This window comes from Centruroides sculpturatus, unplaced genomic scaffold (genome assembly GCF_000671375.1).
Source record: "Centruroides sculpturatus isolate CEXI.00-Female unplaced genomic scaffold, Cexi_2.0 scaffold295, whole genome shotgun sequence".
NCBI lineage: Eukaryota > Metazoa > Arthropoda > Arachnida > Scorpiones > Buthidae > Centruroides > Centruroides sculpturatus.
The window spans coordinates 55,721-76,918 of NW_019384603.1; the positions used below are offsets into that span (position 1 = coordinate 55,721).

A 21,198-nucleotide genomic window follows, 5' to 3' on the forward strand; every position below is an offset into this window, starting at 1 on the left:
AACGGGCGTAGTCGAACGGTACACACTCGGTAAGCAATCCTACAATTTTTTGTTTATAACGTAGTTTATACGGATTATTTTCAAAAAAATATACGTATTTTGGAAATGTTGAGTCGAATTAGTCTAGAATCGATTAATTTTATGAAAGAAAACCTTTCAAACAGCCGTAGTCTGTAAACTATGATTCCTACAAAATTGATTCATAAAGAACGGAACGTATCTACCGTCTTACGTACTGTAATATCTTTTGAAAAAAATAAATAAATTGGAGAAAAAATAAATACATTAGCTTAAAATGCATCTTAAATTATTTAAATTATAAAAAGATAAGTCACTAAAAACTACATGTCTAATTTATTCTCATGAAAAAAGTCTGCATTGTCATTCAAATATTAAATAATGAAAATTACTAGAGTCTAAAGTTACAAAAACAATTATTTCAGTCTGAAGAAGATAAAGAATTTTTCTTTTATGCAAGTTTAATGTATTTCAATTCTCTGAAATATATTAAACTTGCATAAAAAAAACTATAAAGAATAGAATTTGATATAATTATGCATTTTTTTTTTTTTAAATTATAAAAATATTTAGTTTTCAAAATATACCTTTGATTGATCAATTACTTTCCTAAATATTTTTGTTTTCCTAAAAGAATAATTACTACCTACTTGACTACTTGTATCTTCTTGACAAATTGGGAAAAGAAATTATTTTTAAATATATCAATATGATTATCTTGAGATTCCATAAAGTCTTATAAATATATAGTGTCTAATTAGTTTTTCAAAATAGAAGTTATTCTAAATACAGTAGAATCTAATTTTAATGGATTAAGGAATAATGAGTTTTTTCAGATCCTGCCAAATTAATGTATTAGGTTGTTATAAATGAAATGGCCATTTTTTAAAATTAAATTTTCTGGCTTACAAGACCAGAAAGTTTAATTTTAAAAAGTTCAACAATATTTTCCATGTGAACAGTGCTGTATGTTTGCAATTGGAAGAGCAGACAAAGTATATGAACTAAAAATGTAATCTCATTTAATAATAACAAAATTTTATTGTCTGTTAGTGTTAAATAAGATAGCTTATTTAAAACCAACATGTAAAGATCACCGTTTGGGGGGAAGTTTTTATTCCCTAATGTTGGGATGGCTTAAGATCTTTTCGTATGTGGGTGGCGGTTTTGAGGAGGAAGCAAAAGACGAGCGTTTCACAAACAAACCATTTATTTTTTCAAAGATTGTGGTTACAAATGATTGATAAAGTCCCAGATGTCGCTGTTCTGGCAGTTGGATGTCTCTAGTAGTTTTCTTTTCGTCTAGCGGCAGTGGAGCCCCGGGGTGATGGCGAGTTAAAGTTCGGAGTATTAAAGTAACACAAGACAGCAGCGAGCGGAAGCACCAAGAGAAGAGGACAACGATTACGACAAGTGGTCTAGTGGAAGTCTCTATTTGTCCTTGAATTCAGTTTTATAATCTTCTCGGGTTCAAAGCATTGCTAATTGGTTAAACCTTTTTCTTCTCGCTTCCCAATTGGTCTCCCACCTGTCTCCAGGTGTAAATGGAGCTCTGTTGAGGGTGCGAGAAAGGTCAGCTAGAAATGGTCTATTCAACACCTTCCTTTAGACTCTGGTCATGTTTTATCGATGAATATGACACATACACTCATTCTGATATTTTTCAAGTTTTGTTTTGCTTTCTAAACTGCATCTTAACTTTCAAATTTAAATTTTCTTTTTCTATATCTAAAATTTTGTTTTTCCCTCTACTCTTTATGAGTGTTGACATCAAAGTCCAGTGTCACCAATTCGACACTTATATAATTTGTTTTCTTGGTTTAACTTAACAAATTTTTACATATCTTTCCTTTTTTCGGGGGGGCTATTTCCAGGGACTCACAAACAGACAGTAAAATTTTGTTATTATTGTAAGATATTGGCATAAAATAGAAGTAAATTTCTTATATATCTAGTAATTTCATTTATATTCAGTTCCACATGTTTAAGAGTACTTTTTCTGACAACATGGAAGAAAAGAAAATTGAATAATATACTTTTATGAGTATAAGTAGACATAATGCAGCTGAAGCAACCTAAAAAAGTAGTAAAACTGTTAGTGAAGGTTCTGTGAGTGAGCAGGCCACTAGGCATTGGTTCAAAAAGTTTCATTCCAGGAATACAAATCTCAAAAATCAGAATTGAAGAATATCACTGAATCAGAACATCATCTGACTGTCTGGGAAATCATGAAAAGGTTGAACATACTAGACATTATTCAGCCATTTCTTGACATCTAAACATGTTAGGAAAAGTCAAGAAGCTTGACAAATGGGTACCACACGAACTCAGTGACAGAGATAAGGAGCATCATTTTGGAGGTCTGTAGTTCTTTAATTATTTGTCACAAAAATGAAAACATTCAAATGAAATTCTTCCCCATCCACCTTCTTCTCCAGATTTTTTTGCCAACAGACTCACTTATTTTATACATTTGGACGGTTTTTTGGCAAGGAAAGTCTTCAAGCTAGAGGATACAATAAAAAGTACCTTTACTGACTTTTTGGCTTCTCATACTCATGATTTCTATTAAATTGGCATTAATGCATTTCTGTTTCATTGTGGAAAAAATGTATTAATGTTGATGGAGACAATTTTGATTAAATATGTAAGTTTTAAATTAAATTAATGAATGTTCAAAGTCATAAATAAAAATTTGCCATTTCATTTGCAACCTAATAACTTTACTTCCTTTTAGTGAATCCACAACTTGGAATAACAGATCTTTTTTCTAGTCCCATCTATTGTAAAATTTGTTTTTCAAAATTTAGTTAATATTTGGGTGTTTCTGGGAATTTGTAGTTTGATGATGTAATTGTTATATCTGGGATATGTACAATTGAAGAAGTGTATGAAAAGAGTCAACAGGCTGATATGATTGAGGAGGAGCCACCTGATGGATATTCTGATGCTAGTCCAAGTGTAGTGCAAAATTTAGCGATTCTTTCCAAGTCATGAAGACTCTCCTGATAAGTTTCAACATAAATGAACAAGCTGTACATGTACCTTGCTAATATCAAGTGGTTATTGTATTCAATAGGCAGAAAAGCCACAGCAAAACAAATCAAGATGGATGAGTTTTTTTTTAACAAATCATGAAGTCAAGTGAAGTGTTAATGAGCATATGTAATTTGCCTCTTTTTGTGCTTTTAGCTTTGTTGTACACGTGTATAGCATAATATACAATCTTGTAACATACCTGTTTCTGTTATATAAAGAGTAGAGATTTCAAGAGACTGAATACTTTTAAGTAATTGTACTTCTTATATGTAGGGGGTTAAAAACAAATTTTTTTGAATAATAGATTTTTTCCTGGGTTTCTGAGAAATCCACTGTTTGCAATATAATGGATGTTTGGAACAACAGATTATTTTTGGCAGTCCAAACAATCCATTAAAACAAGATTCTACTGTATAGTGTAACATGGAATTCCTGTAGTTTTTGTATATCCTTTGAAATTGAAGAGTGTGATATATTCTAAAAGTATAGAAAATTTTTATATACCATAATCCTTGATTAACAAACATGTTTTTATTTTTTTTCATATTGGATATTTAAGTTTTTGATGTTAAATTTCTTAAGTTAATCACACACAAAATAATCATTAAATTTAAGATATATAATTTCTATTGATGCATTACTTTTTTTATTTCTTAATTTTTTTCTTTTGATTTCTTCATCTATCAGAATGCCTGCTTTTTTTTTCTTGCATCAAACTTTAATAGTTATACTTCTTCAAATTTTATCCTATTCAACTTTAATAACTTTAACAAGATAATTTAAATTCAGTCCCCTTCAGCACCCTGAGCTCATTTCAGTTAATAGTGTCTTATAAAATGTACATTCTCAATTACTACTTTGATGATCTTAGTCTATTCTTTGCTGCAAATGAATGTCATTACTAAATGTTATTTGTGGATATGCCATATTATTTTAATCAATTATTTTAGATGATTGATTTGTCATTCACTTTAAATTCTTTATTTTGATTTGGCCAAGATTGTGATTAATTTTTAAGCTTAAAATTAATTACTTCCTTTTTTCATCCAGGCATAAGACAAGCATAGATAAAAATAATATATGTAGAAGTTAGTTTTACATGTATATATAATTATAGAAAATAATTATATTATGAGATTGTTCTGTATGACATTTAAATTCAAGATATATAACTATCTGTTTAATTAATACTCTGGTCAATTTTTTAAATTTATTTAACTTTTAAAATGATCTGAATCATGTGAAAATTCTTCAGAATAAATTTTCCTTTCTATTTTTTAAACCCGATAAAACAAGATAGTTATAATTACACTTCCTCTTCAATGCTATCTGATTAACTCGAGATTTAATAGAAGACAGATTATATGAATGGTAGTGAAGTTTGGAAGATATGCTTTTCAGAATATGATTAGAAAGTAATTTTTCAGGAAAAAAGTTAGTTTCTGATTTTAGAATTGCAATTTTGGTTTTGTAGATACAAATGCTGATTTTAGCTTAATTAGAAAAGCTGCTGCTAATATTATTTATACCTTCTTCATAAAGCATCAGTATTAAAATGTCACAAGATACAGTAGTTGATACATTCAGAAAAATAATTATTTTATCACTTTCTTACATCTACACTTGTTTAAGCTTAAATTATATTACTATATTACTAAATTAAAATGTAAATTAAAATTAAAATTACTAAATTAAAATATATATAGAAGAGATAGCTTCTTTTTATTTTCCATTTTAGAGAGACAGCTAATTAGTTCTAATTTGTTTAATAATCGACTTAATAGTTTAAAAAACAGACTCAATCTGGAATCTGTTCTTTTTAAACACAATTGATGTTGAAACTGATAGATTCAATTATGTTTCTGATAAAGTAAAAACTACAGACTTCAATATTTTATTTCTGTAAATGTCTGTTTCTTTAATCTGAATAAAAATAATTTTGGTAGACTATCACACAGCCATCAGGTTATGTACTTCTTTTATTATATTTCCATATGCATTTCGGGCTTATTTAATTTCTAAGCCCCTCTTCAGTGTAATTCTACAAAACAACAATTAAAATACAATTATCAATTTAACAATTTTGACACACGTAGATTATATTTAATGACACAAAAAAATTTTTATCATACCAAACAAGGGGGCTTACCAACTTTTAAATTTTCCATTACACTTATATGATACTTCTGTTTTCACAAACCATGGCCGTATATTGGATAACATTAAAAAGATTTTCTTAAACACGACAATAAAATTCACAAAGGTACACCTTTTTTAAAAAACAATAACAAAATGACCGTAATTATATTATTATTATACCCGTTATTTAATAACAATAAAGACTATTCTTTTACATTACTTTTATTAAATAACAGGTATAATAATAGTATAATTATGGTCACTTTGTTATTGTTAAATAAGCTTAGGCTTAGAAATTAAATAAGCCCGAAATGTATATGGAAATATAATAAAAGAAGTGCCTAACCTGATGGCTGTGTGATAGTCTACCAAAATTATTTTTATTCAGATTAGAGACAGACATTTATGGAAATACATAAAACAGCTATCATATGATATTTGCAAAAAAAAAAATAATAATAATAATAATTCAACTTTGTTCCTGCTATCTCACCCAAAACTATCCAAGGTGTTAGCAGAAAATATGATCTGGAGCTTAAGCAAATTAAATGAGTCAGGCTTTCTATAAATCCCTTAATTCTGCTACTTCCATCATAATTTACAAACTTCATAACTATTTTAAACTGTGTTTAACTATAGATTTGTAACCATAATGTCATCTTATATGTGTAATTTTCCTGTTTTTGTGATATAAGCCACAAGTTATTACATATATTTAAACTAGAATACATTGTGATGATGTCACAATAAATAATTGCTCGTTATTTATTTATTTTTCATAAAGAATCGTAGACCCCTTGGAATCTTTTCTTTGATTAGTTTTTATTTTATTTTATCTGAACCTATTTGATAAAAATTGACAAAATTATTGTGACATCGTTACAATGCCAGGCTGTAATTTTTAGTCATATTTTTAATTTATTTAATTTAAAATATATGCTCTTGATTTTGGTAGTGTCTTGCCCCTACATATCATACTTGTATTGATAAGAGTAGTGTCATTCTGATTATCTATCTAACTCCATTCTGAAGAAAATATTTGAATTGAAATCACTAGGCCTGAAGTTTGTATATAGTTAATTGGAGCCTTCTGCTCCTAAGCTTTCCATACCGGATGTTGATTTTCATCTATCTAACTTTGTTCTCAAAATTAAGGAAGGACAGACAGACAGACACCATTGGGAATTTATAATTTTCAAAAATTGCAGACCAATGAATATTTTACAATGATAGGATTGTATAATTTAATGAGAAAGAGGATTAAAGATAAAAAATTATTAGACCATTTAATAGTTTGCTCCAGTTAGATCTGAAGCAGACTAATGAATGTAATTAAAAACATTCTTAAATCATCTATTTCACTGCTGGAAAAATATGTTGGTTGACTTGGTTGAACATGGATTAAATATCAGAAATTTATTAGTTTAAAAATTGTATGTAATAATTAAATGAAAACCATTTTATAATATATTTATAAAAATTATTGCTGTTTATAAATCTTTGGAAGTATCATTGGAACTGATAACTGTTTAGCTATCGACATTGGAAAGTAGTTTTGAAACAGTCTTGAATACAGTAAAAAAATTATTTTTACAATGCCAATTCTCAATACTACAATTGTTTACAATAGATATACTTAAATATTAGAAACAAATTCAAAGGGTTAAAGAAGTCATGTTTAAGGATGTTTAACAACATTCAATGTTCTAACAATTTGAATTGTCACATCATCAAATATTGTTGAATATCTTGACTCCTTTAACTCTTTCCAAGGTCATTTCTAACATACCCATGGAAGTGTCTTTTCCAGTTTTGAGATATACTTAATTTCTATGCATATAAAAATCAATTGCAAATGTTTTAATTCTTGTTTAAATATTTTCAGTTTATGAATTACTCTGTTGTTTCATATAAATATTCACTTAAATTATATAAATTTCAAGTTGATTTTAGAGTTATTAATTATTTCATTTCATATAAATTTTGGTACATAAACTATGATGTGGGTAGAGGTTCAACTCCTAGTTTCTTGGCTAAATCGTTCTGTAATTAAAATCATTGTTTAAAAATATATTTATGAAATATTATTCTATATTTTCACTATTTCGTTACTTACAGCATATTTTATCTGATTTAAATGATAACGAATTCCACCTTCTGAATCACATTTTGCCATATGTTGTCTTTCTGGATCACCAGGAACTAATACTTCATCCTTTCCTTCTGCCTGGTATTTTATAAAAATAGGTTTTTTTTAATATAAAATTCATATTTATTTTTTATTATTAGAATAAATAGAGGAAATTTTGTTGTTCTTGGTTCAAAATTTTATAAATTATGTACTTAATATAAATAACAAATTACCGTAAAAATAAAATATTTTTAAAATAAAAGATAAATATTCTTTTATTAATTTCACATTAATAGTGTAAAGGAAACAACCTAAAGTGTAAATTTTAATTTTTTAAAATGTCATTATATACATCATTGTGCAAAAGAAAATTATTTTCATTCTTAAGCAGAAGACTGACTTAGCAATATGACAATAATCACACCCACTTTATGTNTGCTAATATTATTTATACCTTCTTCATAAAGCATCAGTATTAAAATGTCACAAGATACAGTAGTTGATACATTCAGAAAAATAATTATTTTATCAAATAAATATTACTGGCTATGAATTTGTAGACTAGAATCTTATGGATTACAGACTCAAATTTGAATGGACTGACAAATTTAGCTTTGTGCAAAAGCCTTTATATATTTTTATTTTTACATGGTTAACAATTGGTCGTCACATTATTCTTCTCTATCTAAGCAGTCATCTATTCTCTATAATCCTGAGACTGGTGTCTCAAACCACAACGGCAAAGAAAATCACATCCATCAGCTTGTAAGTCTCAGGCATATAGAGGAATAGTTGGCAAGATTTTGGTAACTTACAAGCTGACGGATGTGATTTTCTTTGCCGTTGTGGTTTGAGACACCAGTCTCAGGCATATAGAGAATAGATGACTGGTTAGATAGAGAAGAATAATGTGACGACCAATTGTTTACTATGTAAAAATAAAAATATATAAAAGCTTTTGCACAAAGCTAAATTTGTCAGTCCATTCAAATTTGAGTCTGTAATCCATAAGATTCTAGTCTACAAATTCATAGCCAGTAATATTTATTTGATAAAATAATTATTTTTCTGAATGTATCAACTACTGTATCTTGTGACATTTTAATACTGATGCTTTATGAAGAAGGTATAAATAATATTAGCAGCAGCTTTTCTAATTAAGCTAAAATCAGCATTTGTATCTACAAAACCAAAATTGCAATTCTAAAANAAGATTCTAGTCTACAAATTCATAGCCAGTAATATTTATTTGATAAAATAATTATCCGAAATTTTTACATAGCCTGTTCGGTACATTTACAAAGCTGTATATGTACATAAAGTGGGTGTGATTATTGTCATATTGCTAAGTCAGTCTTCTGCTTAAGAATGTAAATTTTAATATCAAAAAATATTTTTTAAATTCAAAATTATTTAAAATAATAAGTTTTCTTTAAATACTGCCAATATTTTTCATTTTTCAAAATTTAACGTTTGAATTTAATAATAAACAGTTTTGTTGACATGTAAAATCCAAAATTTAGAATCTATTCTTACAGGTTCTTGTTTTCTGTAACAGTTCATTAAATCACTCAATCTGTCTTCAAATCCAGATGCAAAAACATTTGGATCAATTGCTGCAAAACATTGACCCTAAACAATAGATAATTTTGTGGTGATAAATATTGAATAAATTTCTTAGTTTTAACAAAAGAAAAATTTTACTTACCAGATTTGCTTCTGTAGATGTGCTTAACCATGTACGAATATTAGGACCATAAGCTGAATCACCAAATAAACCACAAAATATTTCTGACATCATAGCTAGACCATAACCTTTATAACCACCTGTAAAAAACAATATTTTTTTCCAAATTTATTATATTACGTTAAAAGTTTATTGTGATGTAGATATTTCAATTTACTTGTTAATTCATCTCCTCCAAGGGGCAGTAAAGTACCACCATTGAATACTTCCATTGGGTCTGTTGTCATCTTTTTAAATATATTTTAAAATTAATATAGTTATTTAAATAATTTTTTTAAAAAATGCATTTTAGCATACCTTTCCATCTTTATTTAAACCCCATCCTTCAGGAATGGGTTCATTTTTACGATATTGCATTTCAACCTTTTTGAAATTAAAATTAATTTTATTGCATTGATTTAATCATTAAATTTGAAATTAAAGAGTTTAAGATTTATTCAGTTGAGAATTTTTAGTTTACATACTTTGCCTAAAGCAACTGTTGTCATAGCCATATCCAAAACAAATTCATCTCCTTTTGCTGGAGCAGCAACACTAATGGGATTTGTTCCTAATACTGCCTGAAGAATGAATATATAATAAAAGTTATATAGTTAAAAAAAAATAATAATAATAATAATAATAATAAGCATAAACATCATCCTAAATCCACCACAGAAAGATTAACCCTTCCACATAAAGATGGCAGACATGGTCTGATTGACATAGTTAACCTTCACTACAAACAAATATAGTCACTGCAAGAATTTTTCTACAAAAAACAAGAAAATCACAGTTACATAAAGCAGTAACTCTAGCAGACTCAAATAACACCATTAAACTTACACTCACATCATACGGATACAACACAACATATAAAAAGCATAGACACCATTAAGCAATCGTGGGCTCATAAGGTATTCCAAGGCAAACATCCTTATGACCTGGCCAGGATTTTGTTGACAAAACTGCGTCAAACAGCTGGTTAGCTCGGGGATGTCTCTTTGGGGAGATGGAAGGATTTGTGATTACCATACAGGATCAGGTCATAAATACTAGAAACTACAGAAGACACAAATTCAAAGATACAACACTCACAAATGACAAATACAGAAAATGCCACATCATGCCAGAAACTATACACCACATTACATCTGGGTGCAAGCTCTTGGCGCAGACAGATTACTTACATAGACACAATCAAGTAGCAAACATAATACACCAAGAGCTTGCAAACAAACACAAATTATTAGACATCCATGAACCNCACACACACACACACACACACACACACACACACACACACACACACACACACACACACACACACACACACACACACACACACACACACACACACACACACACACACACACACACACACACACACACACACACACACACACACACACACACACACACACACACACACACACACACACACACACACACACACACACACACACACACACACACACACACACACACACACACACACACACACACACACACACACACACACACACACACACACACACACACACACACACACACACACACACACACACACACACACACACACACACACACACACACACACACACACACACACACACACACACACACACACACACACACACACACACACACACACACACACACACACACACACACACACACACACACACACACACACACACACACACACACACACAGACACAGACACACACACACTGACACAGTTTTTTAATTTTTGTTCTGTTTTGGTTACTATGCCTTGACTCTGGTCCGGCATAGTACCCTGCCACCAGTGTAAACCGAGTATAACTCACAAAACCCAACATAATAATAAATTGCACAAAACTGGAAGGAGGAAAAGTCTGAAACACATTTATGGCCAAATATATGAAAGTTTTGTGAAATAAAATGAATGATTTGCAAACAAGCATTGAATAGTAGAATTGTTCTAAAGAGAGAATTAATTGAAATAGTGATATAATATTGTTCTAGTATAGAAGGTTACAAGTACTTCTGTAAATTTAATGATATCTGTATATTTAATGATTAACTTATCAAAAATACTTGTTAATTTTTAATTTTTGTATATTTGTATTTTATTACTTCAGTTAAGGTTAATTAATGTCAAAAGATAGTTTTTCATCTTTTATATATAAATAGATTCATTTTAATAAAAATATAACATTTCCAAATGATATGAACAGTCATATAGTATAACAATCATGTTATTATTTCATAAAATAGTTTTTAAAGTCTTCAGTTAATTTAATAGTATGTATTAATAACAATTAATTTCAAAATTATCACATAACTAGCAGAAGAGCCCGACATTGCTCGGGCAAAAAGTAACGATAGCAAAGATTATTATTATTACATTATAGCTAATCTTACCCGTTTTCACAGAATGCAGAATTAGGTCCCCCATTTCCAGACTAATTAGAAAATTTTTAGATGGGTCTAAAAATATGTTTAATTTCCTGCAAAAACGCAAAAAACTGCATCTGCACTTGTAAATCTTGCACATTGCTTTCTCTTAACACTTCCATTGTTAACACTTCTCCACAGGGAAAGTGTTAATAACCTCTTCCCCGCAGGGGGAATTTCAAAAAATCCCTTCTTAGTGTACAGTACATTCTCATGATGTACCCTAACTGTGTACCAAATTTCAACCTTCAACTTTTAACTGTTTGGGCTCTGCATAAGTGAAGAGCCCAAACAGTTAAAAGTTGAAGGTTTACAGTACAAACAGTTAACAGTTAAAAGTTGAAGGTTTACAGCCCAAACAGTTAACAGTATTATTATTATTATTATTACTAGCAGATGAGCCCAGTGTTGCTCGAACAAAAACAATAGGAAAGATTAAGATTATTAGATTATAGTCGATCTTACCCATTTTCACTGAGTGCAAGAATTAGGTCCCCCTCTTCCAAGACTAATTAGAAAATTTTTAGATATCTGCTTACCACACTGGGATAACAATAATTAAGATTCAAAGCAACCACTAACTAGTACATAGGACCACTAAGTGATAAATAACAAATGTTTTCGTAACCCCTTCTGGGTTCTTCTTCTAGTTTACTAAATTCGAAAAATAAGTTGGATCTTCTCAAACCATTCACAAATATGAATTCAAACATAAAATTGAACATTAAGACTAAGAGTTTGAATAAAGCAAACTTATGTGCATGGGTTCCCCGTGTATACTACAACTTTACAACTTTCCCCAACTTTATATACTACAAGTTCGGACACGTGCACTGAGTATCTTACTGACCACATGACTGCGCCACATGGTTACCTATCTTGTATAAGTATGCGTCTTGCCCCTTGCCAACTGCTGACACCAAAAATATAACACTTACCTAGATTATATCTTTTAATTTATATGCATGTTTAACGGAATAATATACAGACTATGTCCACCCTGAAGGTCCATTCTAAATATTGGTTAAAGAATTTTTGAAATTGGATGATTAGTTTCAGAGATTACCTCCTACATCCAAACTTATAAACTTTACCTCTTTATAATATTAGTATAGATTATTATTATCAACCCATCTCAATTATATTATAAGATATGAAAAATTCGGATTGATGAAATAAGACAACGCAACACATAAGTGCTCTGCCAAGAAGAGATAACTCTCAAGAAAAGTTTCTATGGAAAATGGCCCCTATTTAAGTGAAGAAAACGTAAAGAAAATCCGGAAAACTCCATATGGCCAACCGGTTAGTCAGGTGCGAACTCACGATCACTATCAGTGTTTAATGGTTTTAGCCACTCGGCCATTGGTGTTAGAAACGTATGAAAAAAGTCAAATACATTCTAAATTTCATCTTAACAATTTAAGAAGACATAACTCCTAGCAATTTCATGTTTATGTGTTAAAAACGCCTACAAATTTGTTATAATAATTTTTCAATCGAAGTCATTGTATAATTCTTTTTGAAAAACTCATCACACATCATTCCACGAAATAATCCTAGTACTTAAGAAATGTATCATTTATTATTCGAATTTTTAGAGTTGTTTCAATTAAATAAATACGAAACTTTTGTAAAAATGTTTCTTAAGAGACAATTTAATCCATTCTTTGATAATTTTGTCAATTTTCATCTTTTTAAGATGTCGTTTTTTTCATTCCTTTTGAAATTCAGCTCTTAATTTCTTCTGATTAGTATTATTTTTAATTATTCCAAAAGCATTGTTCATTTAAATATATTTTATTGTCTGCCTTTTGGTTATTATAATGAAAATTCTTTCATAAAAATAATAGTTTTTGTGTAAGAAAAATTGAAATAACATAACTTCGCTCAAAAAATAAATTCGTTTATATAATAATAAATGGATAGAAGTAGAAGAAAAAAGAATTTAAAAAAATTGAATTTATAAATTTTCAAAATATTAAATTAATTTTAAAATGTCAAAGAAAATAAAAGAAAGCTATTTTAAATTTTTTATGTTTTTTTTGTGAAATAATCGTTTTATAATTAAAATAATTTGATTAAACTAATAAGAGATTCAGTTAATCCGTCATAGAATTGCAAGATGCCGTATTTTTATTTAATATTTAATTAAGATAATTCTAATTTTAATAAAATTGAATCAAAATAATTAATCCAAACGAAATGAAACGTGAAAGAAATTATGCTCAAAATTCAAAATATAAGTTAATGAATCCTATAAAGAATTTAATGAATAGAATATTTTAAAATCTTCGATAATATGAAATTCAATGGCATTTCATACATAATAGATTCATAAGGCCGTTTTCATAAAATCATTAATCTAATACATTTTAAAATATCCGATAATTTGTATTAAAATTTAATAGCTGCCTTAAGTTAAGAATATTAAAATTTTGACTAAAATTCCAATTAAATTTATTTAAATATTCACATTATTTTTAAAAAATGGCTATAAATAGGAAATACGAAGAAGAGCTAAACCTTTTATTGATGATATGCCATTCCGTTGATGCGAATTTTACTTCCTTCCTCTTAATTTCCTCCGCTTTCTTTCTTTTAGCAAGCACCTAAACTACATAATGATTTCAACCCTTGTTAAGCATTTCAAAAACAGAAAATGTTTAAGAGCATCAATGCACGCCACGACTACGTAAACGATGGCATAATACGAGTCGAGCAAGCATTAACCTAACAATAGTTAGTTAAACACAATCTTAAACAAATTTTGAATATAAATAAAAAAATTTTAAATTGTTAAAAGTTATCCCATAAAAAAGCAGAAGAAACAGATAAAAGGTTGCAACGTTTTTAGTTTTTAATTAATTTTTTAAAACAATTTCAACACCATCTGAGGATATTAAGTAAGTTAAATATCATTACGTCATATTAATATAAACTGTTTTGTTTCATTTAAATTATTGCACTTATTACATTAATATATATTAAATTTGCATAAAAATTGTAAAAAAAATATTATAAATTATTATTGCTTTAATTTAATATTTTGCATTCATAATACTTCTAAAATAATATTATTGTTTTAGTATTATTTTAGCAGTATTAGGAATGTACAGTACACTAAAACGATAATATACTAAAATAATCCCAATACTCGGAACTTTTTAGCCTTGTATTATCAAAAACCTAAAAACTAAAAATGAGTAATAATAAAGTACTTCATTATTAATTCAGTACTTTATTATTACTCACTTTCGGTTTTTCAGCTTTTAACGCATAAACGATAATGCTATGTTATAAAATCAAACTTTGACGAAAGAAAATATTCTAATTAAAGTAAAGCAACTTTTCAAACTGTTAACTTTAATTGAACAAATATGGTTTTAGAGGTAAATTCAAAATTCTGCAAAACATTTCAAATAAGCAGAATACATCAAATCTCAGGAGCAGTCAACAGTTTCTATCTCAAAAGAGAAGTATTGTCCTTAAGCTATGAAATAGAAACTAAACTATTCTGATTTCTAACAAACCAAAACGAATATTAGGAAACTTTTCTTCAAATGTAAATATAATCTTACTTATTGTGTTTTCGTATTTATTTTAAAAGTTTTTCTAACTAAAAATATATATTATGATTTCACTTTAAGTTTGACTTTTGTAGTTAAAATATTTAAATTTAATAAACGCTAAGTGAAGAAGCAGTCTTTCTGCTAAGTTTATAAATTTAAAATGCCAGAAAGAAGTTCCAAAATTAAATCAAAATAGCGTATTGCTTGTTCTGACATCTGACAAAAAAAATTCTTTTTACTTACACTCCATTTTTTTTTTTTTTTTTTTTTTTTTTTTTTTTTTTTTTTTTTTTTTTTTTTTTTTTTTTTTTTTTTTTTTTTTTTTTTTTTTTTTTTTTTTTTTTTTTTTTTTTTTTTTTTTTTTTTTTTTTTTTTTTTTTTTTTTTTTTTTTTTTTTTTTTTTTTTTTTTTTTTTTTTTTTTTTTTTTTTTTTTTTTTTTTTTTTTTTTTTTTTTTTTTTTTTTTTTTTTTTTTTTTTTTTTTTTTTTTTTTTTTTTTTTTTTTTTTTTTTTTTTTTTTTTTTTTTTTTTTTTTTTTTTTTTTTTTTTTTTTTTTTTTTTTTTTTTTTTTTTTTTTTTTTTTTTTTTTTTTTTTTTTTTTTTTTTTTTTTTTTTTTTTTTTTTTTTTTTTTTTTTTTTTTTTTTTTTTTTTTTTTTTTTTTTTTTTTTTTTTTTTTTTTTTTTTTTTTTTTTTTTTTTTTTTTTTTTTTTTTTTTTTTTTTTTTTTTTTTTTTTTTTTTTTTTTTTTTTTTTTTTTTTTTTTTTTTTTTTTTTTTTTTTTTTTTTTTTTTTTTTTTTTTTTTTTTTTTTTTTTTTTTTTTTTTTTTTTTTTTTTTTTTTTTTTTTTTTTTTTTTTTTTTTTTTTTTTTTTTTTTTTTTTTTTTTTTTTTTTTTTTTTTTTTTTTTTTTTTTTTTTTTTTTTTTTTTTTTTTTTTTTTTTTTTTTTTTTTTTTTTTTTTTTTTTTTTTTTTTTTTTTTTTTTTTTTTTTTTTTTTTTTTTTTTTTTTTTTTTTTTTTTTTTTTTTTTTTTTTTTTTTTTTTTTTTTTTTTTTTTTTTTTTTTTTTTTTTTTTTTTTTTTTTTTTTTTTTTTTTTTTTTTTTTTTTTTTTTTTTTTTTTTTTTTTTTTTTTTTTTTTTTTTTTTTTTTTTTTTTTTTTTTTTTTTTTTTTTTTTTTTTTTTTTTTTTTTTTTTTTTTTTTTTTTTTTTTTTTTTTTTTTTTTTTTTTTTTTTTTTTTTTTTTTTTTTTTTTTTTTTTTTTTTTTTTTTTTTTTTTTTTTTTTTTTTTTTTTTTTTTTTTTTTTTTTTTTTTTTTTTTTTTTTTTTTTTTTTTTTTTTTTTTTTTTTTTTTTTTTTTTTTTTTTTTTTTTTTTTTTTTTTTTTTTTTTTTTTTTTTTTTTTTTTTTTTTTTTTTTTTTTTTTTTTTTTTTTTTTTTTTTTTTTTTTTTTTTTTTTTTTTTTTTTTTTTTTTTTTTTTTTTTTTTTTTTTTTTTTTTTTTTTTTTTTTTTTTTTTTTTTTTTTTTTTTTTTTTTTTTTTTTTTTTTTTTTTTTTTTTTTTTTTTTTTTTTTTTTTTTTTTTTTTTTTTTTTTTTTTTTTTTTTTTTTTTTTTTTTTTTTTTTTTTTTTTTTTTTTTTTTTTTTTTTTTTTTTTTTTTTTTTTTTTTTTTTTTTTTTTTTTTTTTTTTTTTTTTTTTTTTTTTTTTTTTTTTTTTTTTTTTTTTTTTTTTTTTTTTTTTTTTTTTTTTTTTTTTTTTTTTTTTTTTTTTTTTTTTTTTTTTTTTTTTTTTTTTTTTTTTTTTTTTTTTTTTTTTTTTTTTTTTTTTTTTTTTTTTTTTTTTTTTTTTTTTTTTTTTTTTTTTTTTTTTTTTTTTTTTTTTTTTTTTTTTTTTTTTTTTTTTTTTTTTTTTTTTTTTTTTTTTTTTTTTTTTTTTTTTTTTTTTTTTTTTTTTTTTTTTTTTTTTTTTTTTTTTTTTTTTTTTTTTTTTTTTTTTTTTTTTTTTTTTTTTTTTTTTTTTTTTTTTTTTTTTTTTTTTTTTTTTTTTTTTTTTTTTTTTTTTTTTTTTTTTTTTTTTTTTTTTTTTTTTTTTTTTTTTTTTTTTTTTTTTTTTTTTTTTTTTTTTTTTTTTTTTTTTTTTTTTTTTTTTTTTTTTTTTTTTTTTTTTTTTTTTTTTTTTTTTTTTTTTTTTTTTTTTTTTTTTTTTTTTTTTTTTTTTTTTTTTTTTTTTTTTTTTTTTTTTTTTTTTTTTTTTTTTTTTTTTTTTTTTTTTTTTTTTTTTTTTTTTTTTTTTTTTTTTTTTTTTTTTTTTTTTTTTTTTTTTTTTTTTTTTTTTTTTTTTTTTTTTTTTTTTTTTTTTTTTTTTTTTTTTTTTTTTTTTTTTTTTTTTTTTTTTTTTTTTTTTTTTTTTTTTTTTTTTTTTTTTTTTTTTTTTTTTTTTTTTTTTTTTTTTTTTTTTTTTTTTTTTTTTTTTTTTTTTTTTTTTTTTTTTTTTTTTTTTTTTTTTTTTTTTTTTTTTTTTTTTTTTTTTTTTTTTTTTTTTTTTTTTTTTTTTTTTTTTTTTTTTTTTTTTTTTTTTTTTTTTTTTTTTTTTTTTTTTTTTTTTTTTTTTTTTTTTTTTTTTTTTTTTTTTTTTTTTTTTTTTTTTTTTTTTTTTTTTTTTTTTTTTTTTTTTTTTTTTTTTTTTTTTTTTTTTTTTTTTTTTTTTTTTTTTTTTTTTTTTTTTTTTTTTTTTTTTTTTTTTTTTTTTTTTTTTTTTTTTTTTTTTTTTTTTTTTTTTTTTTTTTTTTTTTTTTTTTTTTTTTTTTTTTTTTTTTTTTTTTTTTTTTTTTTTTTTTTTTTTTTTTTTTTTTTTTTTTTTTTTTTTTTTTTTTTTTTTTTTTTTTTTTTTTTTTTTTTTTTTTTTTTTTTTTTTTTTTTTTTTTTTTTTTTTTTTTTTTTTTTTTTTTTTTTTTTTTTTTTTTTTTTTTTTTTTTTTTTTTTTTTTTTTTTTTTTTTTTTTTTTTTTTTTTTTTTTTTTTTTTTTTTTTTTTTTTTTTTTTTTTTTTTTTTTTTTTTTTTTTTTTTTTTTTTTTTTTTTTTTTTTTTTTTTTTTTTTTTTTTTTTTTTTTTTTTTTTTTTTTTTTTTTTTTTTTTTTTTTTTTTTTTTTTTTTTTTTTTTTTTTTTTTTTTTTTTTTTTTTTTTTTTTTTTTTTTTTTTTTTTTTTTTTTTTTTTTTTTTTTTTTTTTTTTTTTTTTTTTTTTTTTTTTTTTTTTTTTTTTTTTTTTTTTTTTTTTTTTTTTTTTTTTTTTTTTTTTTTTTTTTTTTTTTTTTTTTTTTTTTTTTTTTTTTTTTTTTTTTTTTTTTTTTTTTTTTTTTTTTTTTTTTTTTTTTTTTTTTTTTTTTTTTTTTTTTTTTTTTTTTTTTTTTTTTTTTTTTTTTTTTTTTTTTTTTTTTTTTTTTTTTTTTTTTTTTTTTTTTTTTTTTTTTTTTTTNCTAATAAGTGAAACAGCCACAATGTCTTGAATTTAGACAATAGAAATAGTTTATATTTAAAAAATAAATTTATGACATTAAAGAAGACTTCCTAAAAGTAATACTAAAATAATAGATATATACTCTATTTACATGTGGATTAGCAGGAGCATTTGGTCAGAATCTCAAAAATATTTGTTTCAAATTAATTTCCTTTCATTATATTTCTTAGATGTTATCATTGGTTTTTGTCAAATTTTACTGTTTAAAAAGTTAAAATTTTAATTCCTTTTGTAATATAGTGGGGTCTTAAAATTATTTGATCTCTTGACTACTAAGAAATCCTGTTCAAAAGATAGATATGATTGAATAATTTGTTTTTCTTGCATTATTCTAGTACTCTCCAACTAGGATTGTACAGTATAGTACAGTACAGTACATTATGTAATTTATAAACCAAAATTAAACACATGTTCAATAACTATATAACTATAACTATAGCTCAAACTGATAAGCATCAGATGTTTCTGTATTATCCAAGGACTTTTTCATTTTATTTTTATGTTCCTGAAGATGAATAAAGAGAGTTTGGTGAAATTTGTGATTTCTTAATAATTTTTCTTCTATGTATTTGCTTTGTGGAAGCAAATGGATATTATTTTTAATAATAAAATTAATATAAATTTGACAAAAGTACATTACTGTATATTCTTATTTATTTACAAAGCTATCTAACGTATTTTCACAAATTGTTTCAAAATAAAGTATTAATTGAAAATTATTAAAAGCCTAAATTTTAATAGATTAGCTGCAGATAATAATTATTATTTCCTCATAAATTATATAAATTTTACTATATGATTATAATTATTCTTAAGCTTATTAGATCTTTTCCATAGAAATATCATTGATTTTTTTTTTAGATATTTTAAAAATTTTAAGGTCTACATCTTAACATCTTAACTTTACTGTAACTTTGCTATAAATTAATACTAAAATAACTCTTGCATAATTTATGAAAAATCATATCTAGTATTCATTCTTCCTCTTTTTTGAGTTTAATTTCATGTTAATTTAAAAATCAATATTTAGATGTACAGATAATAGATAAATATTTTGTCATATTCAGGGTTTTCAGGATCATGAAAGTATTTTTATACTGTGATATTTATTATTTTTAATTCTCTTGCAGATCGAGTTTAAAATGTAGAACCCTAATACAATGCATTAAATGCAAAATTGTTTCTGTTCCTGTTTTGTATAAATCATATTATACAGATATCATAATGAAATAATAAGTTTGAAAAGATAAAAAAAAAATCACATTAAATTCTATTTTTCTATCTTTCTTGGAATAATTCAAATAGTGAGTTGAGAATAAGTATTATATGCTATAATAATATCCAATTAATATCTTGATACAATTACAAAAGGGAATCAAAATAACATCTATGTATAATTATTTTTATAACAATTTCAAAACACTGAAGGAATCTTTGTGATCATCAGATTCAATTTTATTCAAAACTTTTTGTAAAAACTATTCAAAAATATTTTTCTTTCACAATATTTGATGAAAAGATATTTCATTTTGATTTTGAAGAGATTCATTCTATTCATTTGTTGCTATGGCAGTGTTGAAAAAAGATAATTGGTTGGTTATAGAGTTTTATTATTTCACAGCTTATCTTCAAATAATCAGTAGTCTTTTTAATAGTTTTAGACTTTGGAATTTAAAGAAATTAATAATAATTCTATTTTACATAAAATTAGTTNCTATGCATTACAGTCGTATAACCTGACAGAAGTGCCATCATCTTTGCCAGACAGCTGTCACATTAATTTTTTTATTTTATTATTAAGGGAATGAAAAAGTGTGAAATGTTTCTCATAACATTATATTTGTCAGTATGATAAATTCTGTTGTCATCACCACATCAAAAACTGAAATTAAAAATGTCATCCTCATTACTTATCAAATATGATACAACAATTTTTTTAATAACTTTTTAATCACTTTCTTGTTAAAAATAAGAATTTATTTTTTTAAGTTTAATAACATCAAAAATTTTAAATAAATAAGAATAAGTTTTTATTTTTAATTATCATAATAAACTTTTATGATAATTAAAAAAAATTTAGCATAAATTTTGTTTCAGTTAATTCCATATAAATGTAGAGAATACTACAATATAAAGCTTTTAAGTTGATTTAATTGCTGTATTTATTATTAGGTTATCTAGATATCGGCTACACTCAGATTTACTGTTATTTTATAAGTTAAAAAATAAACAATAAATAAAAATTTAAAAAACTGTTTTATTATTATCATTAAGTAAATAATTTCTACTTTGAATTAAAACAAATATTTCACTAATGTATTTCTATGCTGAAAGATATTATCTGAAATTGGTTTGGCATTGTGCATTGTACAGCCACTTGAGACACACTTAAAATAGAATGGAACAGTACCATTAGTCCCTCCATCAACTATGTAGCCTATTACTATTCTTAGTACTTGTCTGACACACTTAGATATTATGTGTTAGTGAGTATTGAATTTCCAAAGATCTCATAAATGCTTACTGAGCCAAATCTTTTATGTTACATTTTCTTTTGATATCTTTGTCAATCATCATTTAAGTTTCTTCTCTGGACACATGTTTATTTGAATGTCTTAAAGG

At 23.4% G+C, this 21,198-nt stretch overlaps 2 protein-coding genes across 3 annotated transcripts in view; one reads left to right on the top strand and one right to left on the bottom strand.

Annotated features, from left to right (window-relative positions):
* The window catches only part of LOC111625089 (integrator complex subunit 12-like), a 46,024-nt gene that overhangs the window by 22,149 nt on the left and 2,677 nt on the right, over window positions 1-21,198 (top strand). The gene's annotated exons all lie outside the window — the stretch shown is intronic.
* On the bottom strand, window positions 6,430-9,829 carry LOC111625091 (uncharacterized oxidoreductase YjmC-like). Its single transcript, XM_023368120.1, has 7 exons — window positions 9,539-9,829; window positions 9,372-9,437; window positions 9,232-9,301; window positions 9,036-9,154; window positions 8,864-8,959; window positions 7,313-7,423; window positions 6,430-7,239 (listed from the first exon to the last, which is right to left on the bottom strand). The coding sequence occupies exons 1-7, from the start codon at window positions 9,566-9,568 to the stop codon at window positions 7,192-7,194; spliced, it is 540 nt and encodes a 179-aa protein (XP_023223888.1). The 5' UTR covers window positions 9,569-9,829; the 3' UTR covers window positions 6,430-7,191.